The 24,373-nt window shown below is 43.6% G+C and overlaps 1 protein-coding gene across 1 annotated transcript in view; it reads left to right on the top strand.

Annotated features, from left to right (window-relative positions):
- Positions 1-2,241: 2,241 nt before the first annotated feature.
- Positions 2,242-24,373, top strand: part of adgrv1 (adhesion G protein-coupled receptor V1) — a 735,500-nt gene continuing 713,368 nt past the window's right edge. Inside the window, exons 1-2 of the mRNA XM_078557559.1 lie at positions 2,242-2,424; positions 12,150-12,299. Coding sequence (XP_078413685.1) covers positions 2,242-2,424; positions 12,150-12,299 — 333 coding nt within the window. The remainder of the gene's footprint in view (positions 2,425-12,149; positions 12,300-24,373) is intronic.

A 24,373-nucleotide genomic window follows, 5' to 3' on the forward strand; every position in this document is an offset into this window, starting at 1 on the left:
TGCCATCTGGAATTTCCGGTCAACAATGCAGGCAGTCCATATTGACCTGGATCAGGACCAGGTCAAGATGATGGGTTAATTGGGGGGAGGGGGTGTTTGGCCTAATAGATGACCTGAGGGATGTCTCTGCTCCACCTACCTGCTGGACACATAATGGTTTCCAGGCCACAGCTGCAACCCCTGGCGTCTCCTGAAGGGGTTACCCCTCAAGATCTGTGGCCAGGCAGCTTTGGCTTTTTCAAGCATTTAAATACCCTTCCTTGTCCCTGGCAATCCCCATCTTCAGATCGGCAGCCCTCACCTTAGCCAGTAAGGCGGCCAACCACTGAGTGCCGGAGGGACACCCATTGGCCCTCCAGCGTTGGGAGCTTGCCTATTATCCCTGATTGGATGGCGAGCTCACTCTTTGGCCTTCAATTGAATGAGGATTTGAAAATCTCTGTGCGCATGCCTGAAATATGCCATTTGCGTCTGAATGCGCCCCCATTCCTGGTTCCCGGCCCCTGATTAAAAATTCAGCCTATGGAATCTAGTCTCCCTCTCACTGCTAATGGATGATATTGTTGAAGTTATCATGTACATAAATGAGGGGATTTTGGACACTTGTGGTGCCCTTGTTGGGTGGGAGGGACTACTGACTATGTTGGGGCAGGTAGGAACAGAATGGAGAAAGAGTCATTCTCTAGAAGTTAACACGTAGCTATGGCAGAAGATTTGAAATCCACAGGGATATTGGAGGTTACATTTTTTTACTATTCATTCGTGGGATGTGGGTATTGCTGGCTAATTGCCCTTGTTCAGGGGGCATTTAAGAGTCAACCACATTGCTGTGGGTCTGGAGTCACATGTAAGCCAGACTAGTTAAGGATGGCAGATTTCCTTCCCTAAAGGACATTAGTGAACTAGATGGATTTTTACAACAATCAGCAATGGTTTCATGGTTGTCATCAAACTTCTAATTCCAGATTTTTATTGAATTCAAATTTCACCATCTGCTGTGGTGGGATTTGAACCAGGGTCCCCAGAGCATTACCCTGGGTCTCAGGAATACTAGCCAGCGACGATATCACTGTACCACTGCCTCCCCCCTACATCTACATGGTAATGCCAAAACAGGCCTGGATGCCATTCACACACCCAATCAACAAAGAGATTTGAATAGGGTGTGGGTGGAGTGATGGGCATCAAGCTGGGAGCGTAGAGAGGAAGGGAAGGTTAGAGATGGATTGGTGGAGAGGACAGGGAGAGGTTGAAGGTGGGGTTTTGCAAAGGACGATGGCTCCAGTAGTTTTGATGGAAAAGGACAATTCCTGAGGAAAAGAAGAGATTGATTACACCTACAAGATGCACTGTAGGAAGTCATCAAACCTCCTTCAACAGCACCCTCCAAACACACGACCTAGAATACCTAGAACGGTAAGGGCAGCAGATCCATGGGAACACCACCACCTGACAGTTCCCTTCCAAGAAACACACCATCCTGACTTGGAACTATATTGCTATTCCTTTACTGTTGCTGGGCCAAAATCCTCGAACTCCCTCCTTAACAGCACTGTGGGTATACCTACTCCACATGGGCTGCAGTGGTTCAGGAAGACAGCTAGCACTACCTGCTAAAGGGCAATTAGGGATGTGCAACAAATGCTGACTTTTCCAGTGATGCTCACATCCCAAGACTGAATTAAAAAAATTATATCGGCAAGTATTAGACTGAAGAGGAGTAGTTGGGTTGGAAGAGGGTTGAGGGAGCAGCTGATATTACTTGTGGAGATGATTGCTAAAAGTTGTGGTTTGGCTGCAGAGAAACTAAAGCATTGTGGTGTGAGATTTGGAGTGAAAGGTTGTTAAAGGCATGAGACAGAAAGGCACAAGGACCCAGAGAAGTCGAGGGAAAAGTTTCAACTTTGGAGAAAGAAAAATCTATAAGGTCCTCATATTTAGTTTCAGAAGTGAAAATGGAGGGGGCAGAAAAAGGCAGTTGGGCAAGGCAATTAGTAATGAAAAGGAGGAGTTTGAAGTTGTTTTGGTCACTGCAATTATCATGTAATAAATAAGAAAATCAATACTAAAAGTAATGAGAAAAGCTTTTATCCAAGTTATTTGTAAAATGATTTGGGGAAAATTCTCTATGAATTTGAAAATATTTACTTAAACAATTTTGTGTTTGTACATTTTTACCTATAATGCTCACAATGATCCTAGTTTAAACTTGTATTGCTTCTTTGATTTCTCTTTATAGGAATGCCTGCTGTTTTCTGGGCGGCTGAACTTGTTTTGGGTCTTTGTGTCACTCTCGCTTTTGGAAATACAGAAGTAAAGTTTGCAGGCCAAACAGAGTTTGTGGTGAATGAAACAAGCACCTCAGTTATACGTCTGGTTATTGAAAGGTCAGGAACACCGGCCAATGTCACAGCACTCTTACTGGTAAGGACCAGAGATTGCCTAGGCAATCCTACTGTGAATTGTAACAACTCGTTATGCCTTCAGTTCACATTTTACTGACTGTAAATTATGTTCGAAGTATCAGGGAAAAGTATAAAATTTACCCTTTATGCTTGGTGTTCCAGAGGTGCTTTTATTTTAAAATAGAAATATTTGTTCTTGATGTGATTATGACAGTGTAGCCATGTTAATTTTACCAGTTTCTCTAAATTTTATTCTCCAGGGAGATCGGGTACAGCAAGAGACAAGGACCAAATCCAATATAACATGCTGTTTTAGAAATAGGAACTAGGCTTCAGGAATGGGCAGCTGCCCATCCCTAGAATAGTAGAAAGTCAAGAGGCTAAAGGGAGGGAGGAAAAAACTTTAAAAATTCACTGTCACTAAAGAAAAAGTAATGGGAAAACTAATGAGATGTAAAGCTGACATGTCCCCTGGACCTAGTGTCTTAAAAGAAGTGAATGCAGAGATTGTGGATCCATCGGTTGTGATCTTCCAAAATTCCCTAGATCCTGGAAAGGTCCCAGCGGATTGGAAAACTGTAAATATAACACCAGTATTCGAGAAAGGCAGGAGACAGAAAGCAAGAAACTATAGGCCAGTTAATCTAACCTCTGTCTTTGGGAAAATGCTAGAATCCATTATTAATGAAGTAGTAGAAGGACTTTTTGAAAGTCATAATGCAATCAAGCAGAGTCAACATAATTTTGCGAAAGGGAAATTGTGTTTGACAAATTTATTAGAGTTCTTTGAGGGTGGTAACAAGCAGGGTGGATTAAGGGGTATCAGTAGATGTAGTGTATTTGGATTTCCAAAAGGCATTCGATGAGGTGCCACATAAAAGGTTACTGAACTAGCAAAGAGGTATTGGGGATAATATATTAGCATTGCATTGGCTAACTAACAGGAAATGGGGAGTCAGGATAAATGGATCATTTTCAGGTTTGCAAACTGTAACCAGTGCAGTGCCACACGGATCTCAACTATTTACAATTACTTGGATGAAAGGACCAAGTGTATGGTAGCCAGATTTGCTATAGAGGTCAGTAGGAAAGTAAGTTGTGAGGAGGATATGATCAACCAAATTTTCGTAGAGATAGGAAGGCTCCGCGGGCCTTTAAAAATGGCAGGCTTCCATCCCCATTTCCGGCAGGTACAATTTTTGCTGGTAGTGAAAAGGGGGCGGGGAGCATTCCACACAGGTGGGAACCTTGAAATCAGCAGGGCCAACTGAACTTGGTGTTGAGTTTAAACAGATCCCAGTTTGGCTGTTGCAGAGGCCTTAACCTGCAGTGTAGGAGTCACAAATTGATGGAGTAGACATAAATGCTCTTGAAGGGTGGATAAGGTCTATTTATCTAAGGGTTTATAAATGCCCTGCTCTTTAAACATTAAACAAGGCTGAAACTGCCACTGGGAGTAAAAAAAAAAGCCTTGTGTTGGACTGCTTTGATTGACAGGCCATCTGATGTAGGTTAGAAAGAAAATTAGCACCTGGCTGTGCAGTTTCAATTGAGTTCTTTGTTGATATTTCCTCACGAGCTATTATGTAATTATGAACACTTGGCTGAGTTTCAATATCTACAATTGTCTCAGTCTGGCGTTCTGAGTTCACAGTTTGATTAACAGTGTAAAGAGGCTATTAAAGGATTAGCTGTCTTTGATGTGGCAACGGAATAGAAGTTTGGGTGTTTTTATAAGAGATTAACCCCTTGAGATTTAAAAGTTGTGAATGGATTTCATGAATGGGAGTTTTTTTCACTATCAAGTGCATATGAGTGAGAGCTGTATTAGATTGTTAGTTTATTTTTCTTTTCATCTCCTCATGGCTCATGAGGCCTGCCCATGGTGGATACTGGTGAGTGACTATGGAAGTGGCATTGGGGCCAAGAGGGGACATGGGAGTGGGTGGGTGGTGAGGGGGTTTGTGGGGTGAAGGCTAGAGGGCCTAACAGCTTGTTACACAACTGGGATGAAGTCCCACAGAACCAAGGTGAACTTTCTAATCAGCTGACCTCAGCACTTGTCCTCCCCTGTGGCTGCCTACGCGCTGTTTCCAGGGCTAGCGGAAGGAATGTGGAGTTAAGGTCATTATCAGATCAGCCATGATCTTATTGAATGACGGAGCAGGCTCGAGCATCCAAATGGCCTACTGGCCTACTCTTGCTCCTATTTCTTCTGTAAATTTTAGTGCAAATTCCCTACTGGAGGATTGTCCTCCAACAGTCTAAGCTATGGTATTTGTCATCAGTATCACTGTTGCAGGAAATTCTGATCCAAAGTTGGTGGTGTTTTCATGGTGCTAAGTCTGGCTTTTTCATCTAGTCACTCACCATTTAAACAGATAACCAGTAAACAAGGAAGTAAAGATAAAAAACAATCAAAAAAATCTGCTTTACTATTTTACCAACAGATGCACAAAATGGTTAAAGTACACATGCATATACCTTGTACAGATCACAGGAAACAGAATGGTCTGTTTCCATACCTATAGTTTCTATGATTTTATGTTCAATGCTGATGTTTATTACTCATTTATTATTTACGAAGCAAAAATACAATTAGCTACATCTGGATTCCTAATTAGCTGGATGTGGCTCAAATAAAAACAGAAAGCGTTGGAAATACTCAGCAGCTCTGGCAGCATCTGTGGAGAGAAAGACTGAGTTAAAGTTTCAGTTTGTGACCTTCCAACAGAACAGATGAAAGATCTCATGAAAGGACAAGACCTAATATGTTAACTCTGTTCCTGTCTCCACAGAAGCCACCAGATCTGCTGAGCATTTCCAGCACTTTATGTTTTTATTTCCAGAACCTGCAGTATTTTGCTTTTGGATTAGTTGCATGTGGCTAGTGGCTAATGTATTGTACAATACTGTGCCAAGGATCGTGGAACCATTGGAGGTCAATAATGATTGTGGTGACAGATGAGCATGATTTTGTGTGGAATGCAAGATTTGGGCAAGTTGGAATTCGAGAAAAGTGTGGAGGGCAATAGAGAAGTCAAAGAGAAGTCAAAGATAAGGGGAGCAATATTTATCATGGTTCTAGCAGCAGTGGGGTGACGTAGGTGCAGAGATGGGGAATGTTAAGGAGAAAAAGTAGGCAGCACTCATCATGGAGTTTGCAGTTAAGCTCAGGGTTAAGCAAGATACCAAAAACATTTGGGCTGTGTATCATTGAGATGAGCTCTAGTGGATATCTGGAAAGGGAATTGGATTAGCATCTAGGCTGCGAATTCTCTGGCAGGGGATAAACATGATGTTTTTAGTCTTGTCAGTGTTGGTCTATAATAAATTCTGCTCATTGACAGTTTCACATCAGACAGATTGAATAATCTTTTAAAACACTGCCAGATTTTTGTAAATTTTTTTTTGGATTAACATTGATTTACATTGTAATGTAGTTGTTGTGTAGTTTGCTTTCATAGACGTGACTGGCATCACATATAATTCATTACGGTCATGGTTTAAATAAGAATTAAGATAAATACCTGAAAACTATATGGCAAAGTTGCACACTGCATTCAATTGCCTTCCCCTGGTGACTGGAACTCCCTCCCTAACAGCACTGTGGGTTTACCGACACCACATAGACTGCAGCAGTTCAAGAGAGCAGGTCAACATCACCTTCACAAGGGCAATTAGGGATGGGCAATAAATGCTGGCCTAGCCAGCGATGCCCACATCTCATGAATGAATTTAAAAAAATTTGGTGATGGTTAATTTGAATTTTTTGGTTTGCCAGTGACGGAAGCTGAGCCAGCTTGAACACCATTAGTTGGATATTATCCACCCCTCACAGCCTGTGCATTTGAAGGCTGGGGGCCAGTAAAATTAAGCACTTGACTTTCCCACCACTTTTCTGCCTATCTCTGACCTGTCTCCCATTTTAGGTTGGGTGGGGGGACATCAGGCAGCCCAACCACCCTTGGACCTATTAAGGCCCTTAAGTGGCTAATTCATGGCCACTTAAGTGCTTCATTCTGCCTCTGCAGCTATTTTACGCATGACATGGGGAGGCCTATGCTAGGTGGTAAACCTGGCAGCTTTTACTGTGCGAATTGCTGTTGGGTGAGGGGGAGTCTCCTTTGGGGGTGGGGTCCCCTGTGCTCATCAGAGACACCTCCCCCCCCCCCCCCTTTTATCCTCAGTACCCCCAATCCCAGTCCCCCATCCCCCTCGCTGGGATCGGCCACTGGCTCCATAAACTCCTCTTGTTCAGCAAAGGCCTGCAGTCTCAGCAGTGGCCACCGCTCAAACCTGGCACTGCTGGAATTACAGAGCTGTTGATCTCTAAGTTCCCTAGATCCTTGTTCCCCAGATGGGGGCGGAAGTTAATGCTGCTTCCAGTATAAAATAGCAGTCAGGCAGCTGCCTATTTGGTGGGCAGGCTCCCTACCCACCTTTTAGTTGACTCTCCTGAGTCCCGTTCCCCTGGATTCCTGACTCCAGCATCAACTCACAAGCACGACTTAAGCTTTTGGGCCATGCCGAGATGTGTACTACTGCTCCAAAGGAGTACCTCCATGCTAGTGGCCCATAGCACAGAGTCACCAACCTTCTGCTGCCCTCTTAGATCCTCATTGCTTCACCTGAGCCCACATTACTTAAAGACTGCCTCAGAAGTCCTTTTTCTGCTTGGAGCTTCTTTCTCTGCTCCTCTCTCTTTCTGCTTAACTGGGACTTCTCCCTGTCTCCTGCCTGGGACTATTCTCTGAATATGGTGCCCTGGGTCACATGATCAGGGTTTTCCTGCCCTTTTCTTTTCATGTGGGTGCACTGGGCCTGTCCTTGGCCTGAAGTGTACAAAACGCTGGATTGCGCATGTTTGGACCTTGAAAAAGTGGCCAAAATCGGAGGAGTGCAGATATCTGAGATTTGCTGGGTTGGAGAAACTTTATGACATAGGGAGAGTGAGGCTTTGAAGGAATTTGGAAACAAGCATTTGTTTTCTTTCTTGTTTCCTTTATGAATGTGTTTTCCTTCTGTGAAAAATATCCAGAATTTAGGTGATCCAGGTGATTAATATTGCCGAGACCTGAATATAAATCAACTCTCTGATTTTGAAGATGATAGGTAAAATGTGGTGTTCCTTGTATCATACAAACCTAAACAAAATTCATGCAAGTTCTGATTTCCGCAGATCTGCTCAATTGCATGCAAAATATTTATCATAATTGAATGCAAACTAATAATAACAGTTCAAAATGACCTTTTATAAATCATATTTACAACTTTGTTATTGTGGAACAGTCCTTTGTGGAGAAACTATTGGAAATAGATATATTTTGTTTATTGTTGATTTTGGCATGCTAAAATGTAGTGCTACATTTATAATTATGAGACATGATATTTTAATAATAATTATTGTCACTTAATATAAATATAAGTCTTATGTGAAAAGATTAAATACTATTGTATAAAATTAACTCTAAATTGAAATCCAGGTATTCAATTTTCATATGGGCCAGAATATTGCGCTCGTCGGGTGAGCGCCGCCTGACCCAAACAAGTGTAAAATGATGCATGATGACATCGGGCGAGCGTCTTGATGTCATCGCGCATTTGCGCGATATTTCATTAGGCAGGCGCTTGTGGCAATCGGTAGCGCTCCCGCCGACAATTAGCAGGCCTATTAAGGCAATTAAGGATCTAATTGAATTAAGTTTTTTGCTGCCAGTCCAACCTTACAGTTGGCGGGCAGGCGAAAAGGCCAAGTGGCCTTTGGATTTTTTGCAAAACCTCATACACAGGTTTTTTTCCATCATTAAAAAAATAAAACATTTTCAAACTCATTTCTAACATGTCCCTGCTCATGTGAAGAGTCACAGCGCGCAGGAAAAGTACCCCGCTTTGCCCTCCTCCCCTTCGCCACCCAGACAGTGCTGAGCACTGCAGCATGCATTTCATGCTGGGCGGGCCTTAATTGGCCTGCCAGCGTGAAATCGCGGTCGTGGCCCAATCATGGGCAGCGGTCGGCTTCCCGACAGCTCCAGTTTACCCCTGCCGAGATGCCTGACAGACGCAATATTTCGCATGTGGGGTTGTTTTTCTTGGAAAAGGAGGCTGAGGGTAGATTTGCTTGAGGTTTGCATGGTTGTGAGGGACCTGGATAGAGTGGGTGGGAATAATCTATTCCCCTTAGCAGAGAGGTCAGTGATAGGGAGCATTTTTTTTCTTTCACAGGACATGGGCGTGGCTGGTTAGGCCAACATTTTATTGCCCACCCTTAACTACCCTTGAGAAAGTGGCGGTTAGCTGCCCTCTTGAACCGCTGCCGTCCTTGTGGTGTGTTTACACCTACAGTGCTGTTTGGGAGGGAGTTCCAGGATTTTGATCCAGTGACAGTGAAGTAACAGCCAAGTCAGGATTGTGTGGCTTGAAGGAGAACTTGCAGGTGGTGATGTTTCCATGCATCTGCTGCCCTTGTCTTTCTAGGTGGTAGAGGTCACAGGTTTGGAAGTTGCTGTCGAAGGAGCCTTGGTGAGTTGCTGCAATGCGATATGTATATTGTACGCACTCCTGCCATTGTACGTCAGTGGTGAGGGCAGTGGATGTTTGAGGTGGTGGATGGGGTTCCAATCAAGCGGGCTGCTTTGTCCTGGATGGTGTCAAGCTTCTTGAGTGCTAATGGAACTGCACTCGTCCAGGCAAGTGATGAGTATTCCATCATACTCTTGTGCCTTGTAGATGGCGGACAGGCTTTAGGGAGTCAGGAGGTGAGTTGCTCATTGCAGAATTCCACGCCTCTGACCTGCTCTTGTAGCCACAGAATTTATATGGCTTGTCCAGTTCAGTTTCTGGTCAATGGTAACTCCCAGGATGTTGATAGTGGGGGATTCAGTGAAAGCAATGCCATTGAATGTCAAGAGGAGATGGTTGGATTCTCTGTTGTTGGAGGTGGTCATTGCCTAGCCCTTGCGTAGCGTGAATGTTATTTGCTGCTTATTAGCCCAAGCCTGAATGTTGTCCAGGTCTTGATGCACAAGGACATGGACTGCTTCAGTATCTGAGGAGTTGCGAATGGTGCTGAACATTCCCACTTCTGACCTTATGATGGAGGGAAGGTCAATGATGAAGCGTGGTTGGGCCTAGGGCACCACCCTGAGAAATTCTGGGTAGTGTCCTAGGGGCACATCAGCCTCCTGCTGCCACTGGCATTTTACCAGTGGCAGGTAAGATGGTGAATGGTCCTCCCACTCTTAGGTCAATTGCGGCCCTTAACCGGCCAATTAAGGGCCATCTAAGGGCCTCTTCCCTTTGCTGCTGGTATTTTACCAGGGGTGGGTGGGCACTCCTTCACGTGGAGATATACCCTGATGGCCTCCTTGAGGGACGCATGGAGAGCCCCCCTCCCCCCAGCTGCAAGGGCCACCCCTTCAGAAAGACAACTTCCCCCATGCCCTCACAAATTACCCCTTTTGCCTTGGCCCACCTGAATGACCCCAGCACCAAACCTGACCCAATTTACCTGGGTTCTGGGTCATAGTGGCTGTTGCTGCCTGGGTGCAGTCCCAGCAATAAACACCACTCCCAGTGATGCTGCTGGGACTAAATTGGTCAGCAGCTCTTGCGTCGTCATCTCATCCCTTAAAGGAATGGAAGTCACAACTGCATGCAGTTCATTTCCTGATGAACCTAAAAGGCAATCAGGGCTTCGAGAACTGGCAGGGGTGAGGTTACTCCCAACCATCAGTTTGGCAGATGGGGTCATTGCCATCCTGTAAAACCTTGGTCATTGTTACTAAAAAAAACTCCCATTTGTAGACCATGTCCCAAGGTACGATATTGTTTTTATGGATCTTTCTTTCCTACTCAAATGATTATACAATCTTTTCAAGATTTGTCCCATTTAGGTTGATTCTTTTTTATTTTTGTGGTCTCTCAGATATACAAAGATATATTAATGGAAGGGATTCAAATGCCTCAAACACAGGACATTACAAAATAAATAAGCATTGAAAAATTTCTTTGTCACATACGAGAGTCATCTAACAACATGAGGTCCTGAAAAACAGTCTGTCAGTCTGCTCAAGTGCAAATCTAAGCTTGAAATGCGGATTTGTGTAAACAGTTAACAGATTCAGGATGACATAAACTTGGACTGTTTGGGTGGGACATTTAACTTTTACTGGGGCTTAAATTGGGTAGTACTGGATCGGCCATTCTTTGCATATCCTGTCCATTTTTCCTTTTCATTAACTTTGTTTCAATGATGAAATACACACGTGAGCTAAGCTTTCCTTTGTTATTTATTCACATGTATTGTTACCCTGGTCATCGAGCACATATATACGTATTTGTAGAGGATCACCTCTGTGCTTTGTGATTTAAGAAATATGCTTATTGGGTTTCTGCCATAAAATAAGACAAAAATAAATGTTCAAATTATGAGAAAATGTATTTCCATATTTATGTAAATTGTTTGTCATAAGTTCTATGAAGATTGAATTTGAATTATATTTTTAATTGTTAGAGCAAATTCACAAAGTGATGGTAAATTATTTAGTGCCATTGGACCTTACTTAAAACAGTCATTTGCTTCTGGCACTGTTGTGCCATGTTCTCAGTGTAAGGGATCAACTAACAAGTTTACAGTCAGTAGTGCTGTACGTAATATAGACTTGGACATTTTCTTTGCAAAACCTTTCGTATGAGGAGGAAACAGAAATATGGAAATTATTAAGTTTGACCTCTCTCGATTATTGTTCAATTGGTGATTGCTGTTTGTCATATTAACCAGCTAACACGATATTCCTGCAATCTATTTTAAAAGTATTAGCCTATTATTCATTATTCAATATTATTTATTGCTGTAATTTAAACTGGGTGTAAGATATACCTTAATGTGAATGATTACTCACTAATCCAGTTGGCGGTCATGAATCATAATGTAAGAGGGTTTCCTACCATCTACTTCCATTTACATAAAATTGCTCACCTGTGTCACTGCTTCAGCCCATCTGCTGAAACCCTCATCCATGTTTTTGTTAACTCTAGACTCGACTATTCTAATACTCTCCTGCTCTTGAACCTTCTGGAATTCTCTCCCCTAAGATCCTGTAAAGTGCTTTCAAGGAGTTTTATCATATTAAAGGTGCAATATAAATCCAAGTTGTTGTTACTTCAAGAGGTGGCGTGATGTTACAATTGATGTGCTGTGAAGTTGTGTATGAGTTCGTAATTATCAATACAGACTATTTTACTATTTCAGCTCAGCCAACAAGCATTTTTCCACAAAGGGAAAATTGGAGGCAAAATTATCCCAGATCACACCATCTCTTTCCCAATAAAATTAAAAGAGTTAAAAATGTCTGTAAATAACTTCTTGAAATGTATTTTCTAGAGCAGAACCAGTTACTGATAAAGCTTTCTGCAATACCTGTATTTGTTCTATTACTAAGCCACATTATTTAATCCAGCTAGCAATGAATAAATGAAATGGTAGCATGTCATAATCATACAATTACAATTCTGCCCTTTGTATTTGATAGCATTTGAAGCAATAATTGCATGTTTGAAAAAATGGAATTAAGTTACGTTGAGTAAACTTACATGTCAATTGTTTAATCACTTTTGGAAGCAAATAAGTTAACTTTGGGTTAGTGTTTCTGTGCTTGTTAAAGACCTCTGAGAAAATTCCTAAATATGTGTTTGAAAGCATACATAGTGATACAAGCTCATATTCATTACAAATCTTTTTAGCTTCAAGGGGAAGATACTGGTGATTTTGAGGCCACGTCTGCTGCAGCCCGATTACTGACAACAGAAACAAGCAAAACCGTATACGTTGCAGTTAAGGACGATGATTTTCCAGAAGCCGATGAAACTTTTGTATTTTACCTAAGGCTGCAGGTAATTTCATTTTCTGATTAAGTTCTTTCCAAGTAAAATGGGACAATTTCTTGTAGCACTCATATGGCGGGTCCAGTTCATTTTCTGGTCAATGGTAACCCCCAGGATGTTGTGAGTAGGGGATTCAGCGATGGTAATGCCATTGAATGTCAAGGGCAGATGGTTGGATTCTCTGTTGTTGGAGATAGTCATTGCCTGGCACTTGTGTGGCATGAAAGTTACTTGCCACTTATTAGCCCAAGCCTGAATTTTGTCCAGGTCTTGCTGCATATGGGCATGGAATGTTTCTGTATCTGAGGGGACGCAAATAGTGTTAAAAATAGTGCAATCATCAGTGAACATCCTCACTTCTGACCTTATGATGGAGGTCCATGCAGCCGGGCTCACCCTCTTGGCCAGCTCCGGCGTCATTGACAGTTGCCACTCACACTCTAACACCTCTCAGGTCCAAGGTGGGGGTGGCCAACTCTTAACTATTCTGCACACTGACCCATGCCAACACGCTACTCACCCTTCCCGATCGCAGCAGATCGTTGAAGCGCTTCCGGCACTGCACCCATGTGCATCCTGGATGCTGCCTCCTCCCAGGCCTTTTTGATGAGGTGTGGTGGCCTCCTCCTCCTTGGGGGCAAGGGTTTCCCTCCTGGCTGCCAGCTCCTCCAGGAGGGCAGCGAGACACTCACTGAGAAACGTGGGGCCGACGGCCCTGCCGACCTGCCCTCCTGCCTGCTGTGCCCAACCGCACTGGAATCCATCGAGACTTCAGCCTTCCAGGGGCTGCCTGGGCCACTTTTGAATTGGCTGCTAGGTCGCTGTTGGACCCAGCAGACATCATGCCCCTGCCCCCGCACACCCCTTCTTGGAGCTTCCCCAGCCACTTTTCATGCTTAATGAAAAGTGCCTTAATTGGCCCGTCAGTGTGAAATTGCGGTGCCATGCTGATCACAGGCGGCAGTCGGGCTTCTGACCGCCCCGCTTGTCGAGCCTGCCCGCCAAGGGCAAAATTCTGCCCATGAATTAGGGGCAGGAATAGGCCACTCAGCCCTTCGAGCCTGCTCCACTATTCAATAAAATTGTGGCTGATGTGACTTTAACCTCCTGCTTACCCCCGCTAATTTAAAAAGGTAGGTAGAAAGAAAACAGGGAATTATAGACCAGTCAGCCTGATGTCGTTAGTGAGGAAAATTCTAGAGTCCATTGTAAAAGATTTAATAGCTGAGCACATGGAAAACAGTGGCAGAATCGGACAGAGTCAGCATGGATTTACAAAAGGGAAATCATGCTTGACAAATCTACTGGAACTTATCGAGGATGTAACTAGTAGAGTTAATGAGGGGGAGCCAGTGGATGTGGTTTATTTGGACTTTCAGAAGGCTATCGACAAAGTCCTACATAAGAGATTAGCGTGCAAAATTAAAGCGCATGGGATTGGGGGTAGTGTATTGAGATGGATAGAAAACTGGTTGGCAGACAGGAAACAAAGAGTAGGAATAAATGGGTCTTTTTCCGAATGGCAGGCAGTGACTAGTGGGGTACTGCAGGGATCAATGCTGGGACCCCAGCTATTCACAATATATATTAATGATTTAGATGAGGAAACTAAATCTAATATCTCCAAATTTGCAGATGACACAAAGCTGGGTGGGAGAGTGAGCTGTGAGAGGATGCAGAGATGCTTCAGTGTGATTAAGATAAGCTGAGTGAGTGGACAAATGCATGGTAGATGCAGTATAATGTGGATAAATGTGGGGTTATCTACTTTGGTAGCAAAAACAGGAAGGCAGATTATTATCTGAATGGCTATAAATTGAGAGAGGGGAATGTGCAACAAGACCTGGGTGCCCTCGTACACCAGTCGCTGAAGGTAAGCATGCAGGTGCAGCAGGCGGTAAAGAAGGCAACTGGTATGTTGGCCTTCAAAGCGAGAGGATTCGAGTACAGGAGCAGGAATATCTTGCTGCAATTATATAGGGCCTTGGTGAGAGCACACCTGAAATATTGTGTGCAATTTTGGTCTCCTTATCTGAGGAAGGATGTTCTTGCTATAGAGGAAGTGCAGTGAAGGTTTACCAGACTGGTTCCTGGGATGGCGGGACTGACATATGAGAAGTGATTGAGTCGGTTAGGATTATATTTGCTGGAGCTCAGAAGAATGAGGGGGGATCTCATAGAAACCTGTAAAATTCTAACAGGACTAGACAGGGTAGATGCAGGAAGGATGTTCCCGATGGTGGAGGAGTCTAGACCCAGGGGTCACAGTCTGAGGATGTGGGGTAGACCATTTAGGACTGAGATGAGGAGAAATTTCTTCACCCAGAGAGTGGTGAGCCTGTGGAATTCGCTACCACAGAAAGTAGTTGAGGCCAAAACATTTTATGTTTTCAAGAAGGAGTTAGATGTAGCTCTAGGGGCGAAAGGGCTCAAAGGGTATGGGGAGAAAATGGGAGCAGGCTATTGAGTTCAGCCATGATTATAATGAATGGCGGAGCAGGATCAAAGGGCCGAATGGCCTACTCCTGCTCCTATTTTCTATGTTTCTATGTAATCCTTCACCCCTTGGTTATCAAGAATCTATCTTCCTCTGCTTGAAAACATTCAGAAGCTCTGCTTCCACCCCCTGAGAGAGATAAAAAAAAATTCTCATCTCTGCTGTAAATGGGCAACCCCTTATTTTTAAACAGTGATCCCTAGTTCTAGATTCTTCCACAAGAGGAAACATCCAATCCACATCCGCCCTGTCAAGACCCCTCAGGATCTTATATGTTTCAATCAAGTCGCCTATTACTCTTCTAAACTCCTGTAGATGCAAGCCTAGCCTGTCCAATCTTTCCTCTTAAGACAACCTGCCCATTCCTGGTATTAGTTTAGTAAACCTTTTTTGAACTGCTTCCAATGCTCTTACATCCTTCCTTAAATAAGTAGACCAGTACTGTACACAGTACTTCAGGTATGGTCTCACCAGTGTCCTGTACAACTGAAGCATAACCTCCCTCCCTAATTATATTCAATTCCCCTCACGATAAGCAATAACATTCTATTAGCTTTCCTAATTACCTGCTGTACCTGCATATTAGCCTTTTGTGATTCATTCACTAGGACAGCCAGATCCCTCTGCATCTCAGAGCTCTGCAATCTCTCACCATTTAGATAATATGTTTTTTTTTTATTCTTCCTGCCAAAATGGACAATTTCACATTTTTCCACATTATACTCCATTTGGCAGATATTTGCCCACTTGCTTAACCTATCTATGTCCCCATGTAGCCTCCTTGTGTTCTCTTCACAACTTACTTTCCTACCTATCTTTGTATCATGAGCAAATTTAGCAACCATACTTTCTGTCCCTTCATCCAAGTCATGGATATAAATTTTAAAACGTTGAGGCCCCAGCACCGATCCTTGTGGCATACCACTCGTCACATCCTGCCAACCAGAAAAAGACCCATCTATGGCTGCCCTCTGTTTTCTGTTAGCCAGCCAATATTCTGTCCATGCCAATATGTTACCCCCTACACCATGCGCTTTTATTTTTTGCGACAGCCTTTGATGTGGCACCTTATTAAATGCCTTCTGGAAATCTAAATACAGTACATCCACTGGTTCCCCTTTATCCACTGCAAATGTGACTCTTTCTGTGAGTTCTGAAATAACCTTTTAAATGTCTGCCACTGCCACTCTATTGACCTATCCCTTAACCTCATTTGCCAGTTCCCTTTAGCTAGCTCTGCTTTTATTCTCATATAATTGCCTTTATTTAAGTTTAAAATGCTAGTCTTGGAGCCACTTTTCTCTCCCTCAAATGTAAAATTCGGTCATATTATGATCACTGCTACCCAGGGCACCTTCACTGAGGTTATCAATTAATCCTATCTGGTTACACAGTGAAGCTTTTTAAACTAGTCCTGGCTTGGAACTGAATTTTTTGCTCATCCCTGTTAGGTCCTTTGACTCTGCACTCTGTGGACATTCACATTGGGCCTCCACGAGCTCTTGTGGAGTCCTCAACTGCACATTGGAGATTTCTTACCTGTCTTTCTGCTTCCAATCTTGCAATGTAGCTTCTTTCAGGTGACCTCGCCCGGCTTTACTTCAGGTGCTTTCAGTCAGGTCAGAATGCTGCCCCTTTAATTTCCTAGCTTTTGAATTTCTGCTGCAGCTTCCCTGAGGCTCTGGGTTTTTCTATCAGCTGCCACCATGTCATATGTTCAGTAGGTCTCACAAAGAGGTTCTGAGTTTTGTATGGTTGAACATTTAAGTGTTTGATGATAACACTTAGCTTGGGCTATACAGTGTATATATGTACATAGTTAAGAGCTAACTTCATGCTTACTTATAAACAGCCCTTTGTCCAGTTTCCAACTGACTCTAGTCTCAGGTCATGTGTCTCTTTACGTCACATTGTGGGTGGTACTGTTTCCCTGTCCTACATTAATCCTTGCTATACCAGATACCATTATACTACAGCTATCAACCAATTTGCAGTAAACCTGTAATCTGCGTTCTACAAATTTCTTACAGGTTAAATACGGTTGTTGTTATTTCAAAATAAAATGCAGTTAATGTAGTAGTTTTGTGTCATGTTTTCTCATAAATCTTCATGAAATTTGTGCTTGAAGTAACTATAACTGCAGATGGATTAACTGGATCAAGTGCGAAGTTTCCAGAAATATGTTTCACTGCACTGCATTTAAATTTGAGCTAAGATCTTTCTGAGATAACAGTGTTTGGAAGGAGACTATTTTACTAGAGCTTGGTAACTTTGGCTGAAGTAATCTATAGTCTTACTGCTTTGCTACATGTCTAACGAAAACAGGTTGTGAACCATCACTGTTTACACAGAAGAGAAAATTTTCAGAAACTGATTTGAACCACATCATTTAATATTTCCAGATATCAGGCTCTGAGGCAAATTCAACTGAAGCATTTAAAAGGGAATTGGACAGTTACCTAAAAAGGAAGAATGTGCAGGGTTTTGGGGGGAAGGTGGGAGAGTGGCATTCAGTGAATTGCTCATTTGGAGACCTGGTGCAGACACGATGGGCCGAATGGCCTACTTCTGCAAAAATTCTTTGTAACAATTCTTTGCTTCTGTGAGCAGACCATTATTGTGTTATATTTTACTAATTTCCTTAGTTTTTTTTAATTCATTCATAGGATGTCGCTGGTAAGGCCAGCATTCATTGCTTATCCTAGATTGCCCTTGAGAAGGTGGTGGTGAGCCTCCTTCATCCCTTCATGAAATCCAAGTTGTATAGCTACTCTCAGTGCTGTTAGGTGGGAAACTTTAGGGACTGGATTTTGGAGATGGCAAACAGGAGCCGAATGTGTTTTTGTGTCAGAAACCTGTCTCTGGTAGGAAACTGACTGAGTTTTGAATTTTCCAGGGGACTTAATTGATATGGAGATGGTTTTCCTGTCTGACTAAAGTCTGTGGGGGCAGGAATGGAAGCTGGTTTCAGACACTCGTGGCAGCCATCGATGAGGTTGCTTGCTGTCCTGGGAGGAGAGAATTTGTGCCAAAACCTGCCATTACTCCTCAGGGAAGCATGATGTCACAGGGGAGCCAGAAGCCTGACTCCCATGAGAAAGAGGAGGGAGGCCCACTTCCCAGAGGGTGGAAGGAAGAGACCTTGTCATGAAACAGGATCACCTCTGTGTTCAGCGTCTTCTCCCTCTGTCCTCAATTCCTTCTCCTTTCTCACTCCTGCTTGTGCTGCTCCCACAATGCATGTCCCATTCCAGAGCCTCGCTGTTCTCAAGGTCCACACCTCTCCGGAGAACCATGTTATGGAGAGCAGAGCAAGCCACCACAATGACTGAGATCCTTTTAGAAATGTATTGCAGGGCACCACCAGACCGCTCCAGATATTGGACCCAGTGTCCTCTGAGCTCACAATGTCCCATCATTTGCGATCCTGTTGTGTTGTCCAGCATCGATAAAGAGGGCATCTGTCACCTGGGTGATGCATCAGTGTGCAGCTGCCCGTGAGATGCTGCACACGCACTCAATGATGAGGGCACGGAGGTCTGTGACCATCTGCCTAGAGAGTCATAGGGCTGAATTTTATGGCCACTCCTGCTGGTGGGATCTTCTGGTCATGCTGAAGTCAATGGACTTTTAAACGGCTTGCTGCATTTTCCGGCCCCACCCCTGCCACAACAGGGCCGTACAGTTCAGCCCACAGTCTCCTGTGACACTGGTTCTCAGTCATCTAAAGGTCCCTTCGCTTCTGCATGTAGATGCAGTGCCCAAGAATTGTTGTCTTCTCTTTCGTGGCCCTGTGTTTCATGCACCTCATTCCTTTCCTCTGTCCTCCTGGTGCCTAGTGTTTTGCCTTTCCTGTGCAAGCTGATGCTCCTCATCTCCAGTGACCTCAATTTTTGAGGGTGCTGCATCCATTTATGGCTGCAGCTTCCTGGTGCTCAGGTGGAGTCCAAACAGCTGTGCCCACTTGCCGATGTGCACACAATGCCAGGAAGTTGACAAGCTCCTGAACTGGCAACATTCTTGATTCTGGCTCCTCCCCTGAGCTGTGATGGGCTACTGCCATTTTAACATCAAAGGGTAAAAGTATTTTTACATACCTTTTTAAAATCTTTACACCTCCATGACTGCCCCAGACATGGCCCTTGCCATGATGCAGCCAGTCTGACACAGACAGCTGCTAAATTTGGCTTACTCGGTGAATATTGTAAAAGTTTCAAGAGACGGGCTTTTCATAAGTCCCCAACGTTCTTAATGGGCTTCATAATAGGTGTGGGCCAGTTCCAAGGCTTGCACTCTCCCCCATCCTTTGATTAGGGAGGCAGAAACAGAGGCGGGATTTCTGGCTGAGCAACGTCATGGCCATTTCTTTGCTTGCCCACCTCTGTTCTGGCCCGATCGGACCTGGGAAAATCCAATCCCAGGATTTTGACCCAGGCACAATGAAGGAGCAGCAATATATTTTCAAATCAGGATGGTGCGTGGTTTGGAGGGGAACTTGGAGGAGGTTGTGGTGCCTCCATGTACCTGCTGCTCTTATTCTCTAAGTAGTCAGATGTCACATGCTGTTGAAGCCTTGGTGAGTTGCTGCAGTGCATCTTGCACAGATTGCAGCCATGCTGTGCTGGTAGCGAAGTGAGTATGTTGAAGCTGGCTGGATGGGATGCAAATAAAATGGACTGCTTTGTCCTAAATAATGCTGAGCTGCTTGAGTGTCATTGAAGTTGTATTCACCCAGGCAAGTGGACAGTGTTCTGTCTTACTCCTTATGTATGCTTTGCAGGTGGTGGAAAAGCTTCATGGAGTTGGAAGGTGTGTCACTCGGCAAAAAATTCCCAACCTCTGACCTGTGCTTATAGCCACAGTATTTCTGTAGCTGGTCCAGTTAAGTTTCTGGTCAATGGTAACTCCTGGAAAGTTGATGGTGGGGGGTTTGACCATGGTAATGCTGAAAGAAAGAGACATGTTGCCAGAGCTTTTCATCTTGCATTCATCAGGGTGGACGCAAGAATGCCAAATTATGAAGGGAGCAACAGTGTGTATTGCATGAGAAAAGGGTGCTGAGTGGTTGGCAAGTCGACTCTGGTCGAGGTGTTGCCATGAAGAATGCACCAGGGAACTATTGTCCCTCATACTTTTGTTTAATTCAGAAAATGTGTCATGCCTGGACATGTTCCTTTTGCCTGCAGAGGATGTGTATGAATCTATGTAGCTTCTAGCAAGTATTATCAAGCCACATTTTAAGCCTGACTGATAATCTTAAATTGGTTATTAGTGTAATTCTTAGCACACTCAGGATTGTTCAACAAGTACCGCTGAATTGTGGAATCACATCTAAAGTTATATATTATGTTCTGAGTCTTGCAAGCATGAGGGAGTGAGTATGGTCTGTACTCTGTCTATTGCAAACAGTCGAAGGGACATGCTGTTTAATACGATCTGCTGCTCATTGGTATGTATGGCCTATGTACCTGGCATCGCAGCACTGAAATTCATATACCACATTACTTATTTGCGTGGTAGGCAGAATGTCTTTTTAGCTTGATAGCTGCATCCTGTTAGTGGAAAGTGCCACTTGTGTTGCTACTGCATTGTGACAGCATGAAATACCTGTTGCTGAAAATTTTATACCCTTCCAGGGTAATTTAAGATAGACTGGGCACTTTTCAGGCCTGAAAGTGGCAGCCTTAGGCCCATTCATGAGTATGCGCGATACACAGCGAGCGGTTGTCTGATCAGGGTAACCGTTATCCCTCAAGTGGCTTTGATGCACTCTATGTTGGCGTCAAGCTTGCATGGTGAACAAATGGCTTGGGCGCTATTTATGCAGTTGCTGATAAGGGCAATAGCGTGTGGAGCTGTAGGAGTCCCAGTAAGTATATTGACCAGTGAAGGTAGATAGAAAGAGAGAGCCCATTAATGGATTTCTCAACTTTCAAACTCATCAACTCAAACTGCAGACACTTACTGCTGGTACACACCATATCACACTGATGTCCAATAGTTTTCACATGCTGCAGCCTCAAAACATCACCACCCTGCCACACTTATTGTATCTTATTTAACTAATAAGAGTTTCAAGTTTTGAAATATCAGTTAATGATTATTTATACAGTAGTTATACTAGTTAAGCTATAAATTTAATACTGTACTTGTATCTCCCTGGTCCTAATTTAAACTACTGCTGCAGTTTAGAGGAAAAAAAGCATAGCACTCACCAACCAGCCACTTACCTGCTCACTTAATTAATGTTAGAAGTTATTATTAAAGACGTTATAGCAGGGAACTTGGAAAAAAAAACAGGGTTATCAGGCAAAATCAACATGGTTTTGTGAAAGGGAAATCATGTTTAACCAATTTATTGGAGATCCTTGAAGAAAGAACATATGCTGTGGATATTGGGGAACTGGTGGATGTAGTGTATTAAGATCTCCAGAAGGCATTTGGTAAGATGCCATATCAAAGGTTATTACGAAAAATTAGTGCTCATGGTATAGGGGGTAACATATTGGCATGGATAGAAGATTGGCTAGCTAACAGGAATCAGAGGGTAGGGATAAATGGATCTTTTTCTGGTGGGCAAGATGTGACAAGTGGTGTGCCACAGGGATCAGTGCTGGGGCCTCAACTTTTCACAATTTATATAAATGACTTGGATGAAGGGACTGAAGGTATGGTTGCTAAATTTGCCGATAAAGGTAAGTAGGATAGTAAGATGTGAAGAGGACCTGAGGAGGCTATAAAAGGGATAGAGATAGGTTAAGTGAGTGGGCAAAGACCTGACAAATGTAGTATAATGTGGAACAGTGTGAAATTGTCCATTTTGGGAGGAAAAACAAAAAAAGATGCACATTATCTAAATGATGGAAGATCTCAGAGCTCTGAGATGCAGGTGGATCTAGGTGCCCTCTTGTATGCTTTGAAAAAGGCTAATATGCAGATACAACAAGTAATTAGGAAAGCTATTGGATGTTATCATTTATTGTGAGGGTAATTGAATACAAAAGTAGGGAGGTTATGCTTCACTTATACAGGGCATTGGTCAGACCACAACTGGGGTACTGTGTACAGTATTGGTCTCCTTATTTAAGGAAGATGTAAATGTGTTGGAAGCACTTCAGAGAAGGTTTTATAAACTAATACCTAAGTTGCCTTATGAGGAAATGTTGGTCAGGTTAGGCTTGTATTCGCTGGAGTTTAGAAGAGTAAGAGGCAACTTGATTGAAACATATAAGATCCTGAGGGGTCTTAACTGGGTGGATGTGGAAAGGATGTTTCCTCTTGTGGTGGAATCTAGTACTAGGGATTGTAGGGGGTGGTGGAGTGTGTCAGCTTCACCTCTGACTTCTGAGCGGTCCGAATTGCTCCCACTCCCTGGGTTCTAGACCTTGGACTTATTTAAGGGTTGTGACAAAGTGCAGCAGACAACTGGTTTTGGTGCAGGAAAAAAAAACTGGGTTTACTGAAGTTACAAATGAACGTACAACATTAGGATTACACTGATGTTATACAGACCTACAAAGTACACTTAGTTAAGAATGGGGAACACACGGCATAACGAGGGAAAATCACACTACTAATCCCCTTACCCTTGTCCCACCCACAAAACCTAACTAAATTGAACTAGGAGAGGTCAGGAATCATGCTCACCAACCAGGGTTCCTTGACAGTTTGAAATCCAGCCAGGTAAGCTGGTTGCAGTTTTGGGGTACGCTCTTTGTGTCCTCTGGGACCTGCCGTCCCCACGTGGTCCTGGTCTGTGGAATCTGCGAAGTTCTTCAGTTGGGTGGAGGGCGCGGTTGTGGGTGGTCGATCTTCATGGAGGGCTGTGGTTGTGGCCTTGTTGTCTTCGGTTGAGCCTGCCACCCCATGCCCCTCGCCGTGATGTTGCCTGCAGGCTTGCAAACCTCCAGATCTCCTCCCGCTGCTTGGCTCAGCTCCCTCTCCCTGCTTAAACTCCGCTTCAACTGCTCCAAAAACTGTTCACCCTCCAAAAACTGCTCACCCTCCTGTGTCAGCTTCACCTTCGTAACTGGTGGCCCAGTTATACTGTTTTTTTTCGAATTTCTTATCTTAATCCAAATCAAGGTTAGTTCTTTGTCTGATTTTGGTGGGCTTCCCAGGTGATTGTTGTCTCATTGTTTTTAATGGGCTTGCATGATGTTTATCGTTGTCTTTCTGTCCCCGTAGCTAGTCTTGAACTGAAAGCCGTTGTATGTGTGGAGTATTGATGGGTTCGCATAATTGCATTGATTGCTGCCTTCTTGCCATAGTAGTTAGTAGCGATTATTTATGCAAGATTTTGATGGGCTTTAGTTTCGTGTAAGATGAAGTCTTCCTCTGGGTTGATTGTTTTAAAGGGAAGAATGTGTATTCTGTCTCCTCTCGTTGTCTGGTTCCAGGCAACAATCCACACTGCACTCAGCAAGCCCGGGCATGTCCAGTCCCAGGCCTTCATGGGCTGCAGGGTTCTACACTTAACTCAACAGTTGGGTCATAGAACCATAGAACACTATAGCACAGAAAAACAGGCCATTCGTCCCTTCTAGTCTGTGCCAAAATATTATTCCGCTAGTCCCATTGACCTGCACCTAGTCCATAACCCTCCAGACCTCTCCCATCCATGTATCTATCTTATTCTTAAAACTTAAGAGTGAGCCTGCATTTACCACGTCAGATGGTAGCTCATTCCACACTCTCACCACTCTCTGAGTGAAGAAGTTCCCCCTAATGTTCCCCCTAAACCTTTCCCCTTTCACCCTAAAGCCATGTCCTCTCGTGTTTATTTCTCCTAATCTAAGTGGAAAGAGCCTACTCGCATTTACTCTGTCTATACCCCTCACAATTTTGTAAACTTCTATCAAATCTCCCCTCGTTCATCTACGCTCCAAGGAATAAAGTCCTAACCTGTTTAATCTTTCCCCGTAACTCAACTCCTTAAGACCCGGCAACATCCTAGTAAATCTTCTCTGCACTCTCTCAATCTTACTGATATCCTTCCTGTAGTTAGGCGACCAGAACTGCACACAATACTCCAAAGTTGGTCCTCTGCCATAAAAGTCCAAAAGTCATATCCTTGTTGATGATATGAAAAATGTGGGAATTTTGAGAACCCTTCAGGATCACTGTTTAAAAATAAGGGGTTGCCCATTTAGGACAGAGAGGAGGAGAAATTTTTTCTCTCAGTGGATTGCAAGTCTCTGGAACTCTCTTCTTCAAAAGATAGTGGAAGCAGTCTTTGAATATTTTTAAGGCAGGGGTAGATAGATTCTTGATAAGCAAGGGGGTGAAAGGTTATTGGGGATAAGTGGGAATGTGGAGTTGAGGTTACAGATCAGCTATGATCTTATTGAATTGTGGAGCAGGTTCGAGGGGGCCGAGAGGCCCACCCCTGCTCTTAATTCGTAAGTCTGTAGACCTCAGCTCTCTCTGCCTCTCATAACCTCTCTTGGACCACTCCTTGTCTTAAAAAAGACCACAAAAGCATCTCTCCCCTCAACATTCGGAAGTCCTTCACTCACCAAATTCGCAAGTTAACTACTCTGTTGAAGCTGTACTCCGTCAAGCTGACTTCTGTGCTACTTATAGA

The sequence above is a fragment of the Cetorhinus maximus genome, chromosome 2, assembly GCF_964194155.1.
Source record: "Cetorhinus maximus chromosome 2, sCetMax3.hap1.1, whole genome shotgun sequence".
NCBI lineage: Eukaryota > Metazoa > Chordata > Chondrichthyes > Lamniformes > Cetorhinidae > Cetorhinus > Cetorhinus maximus.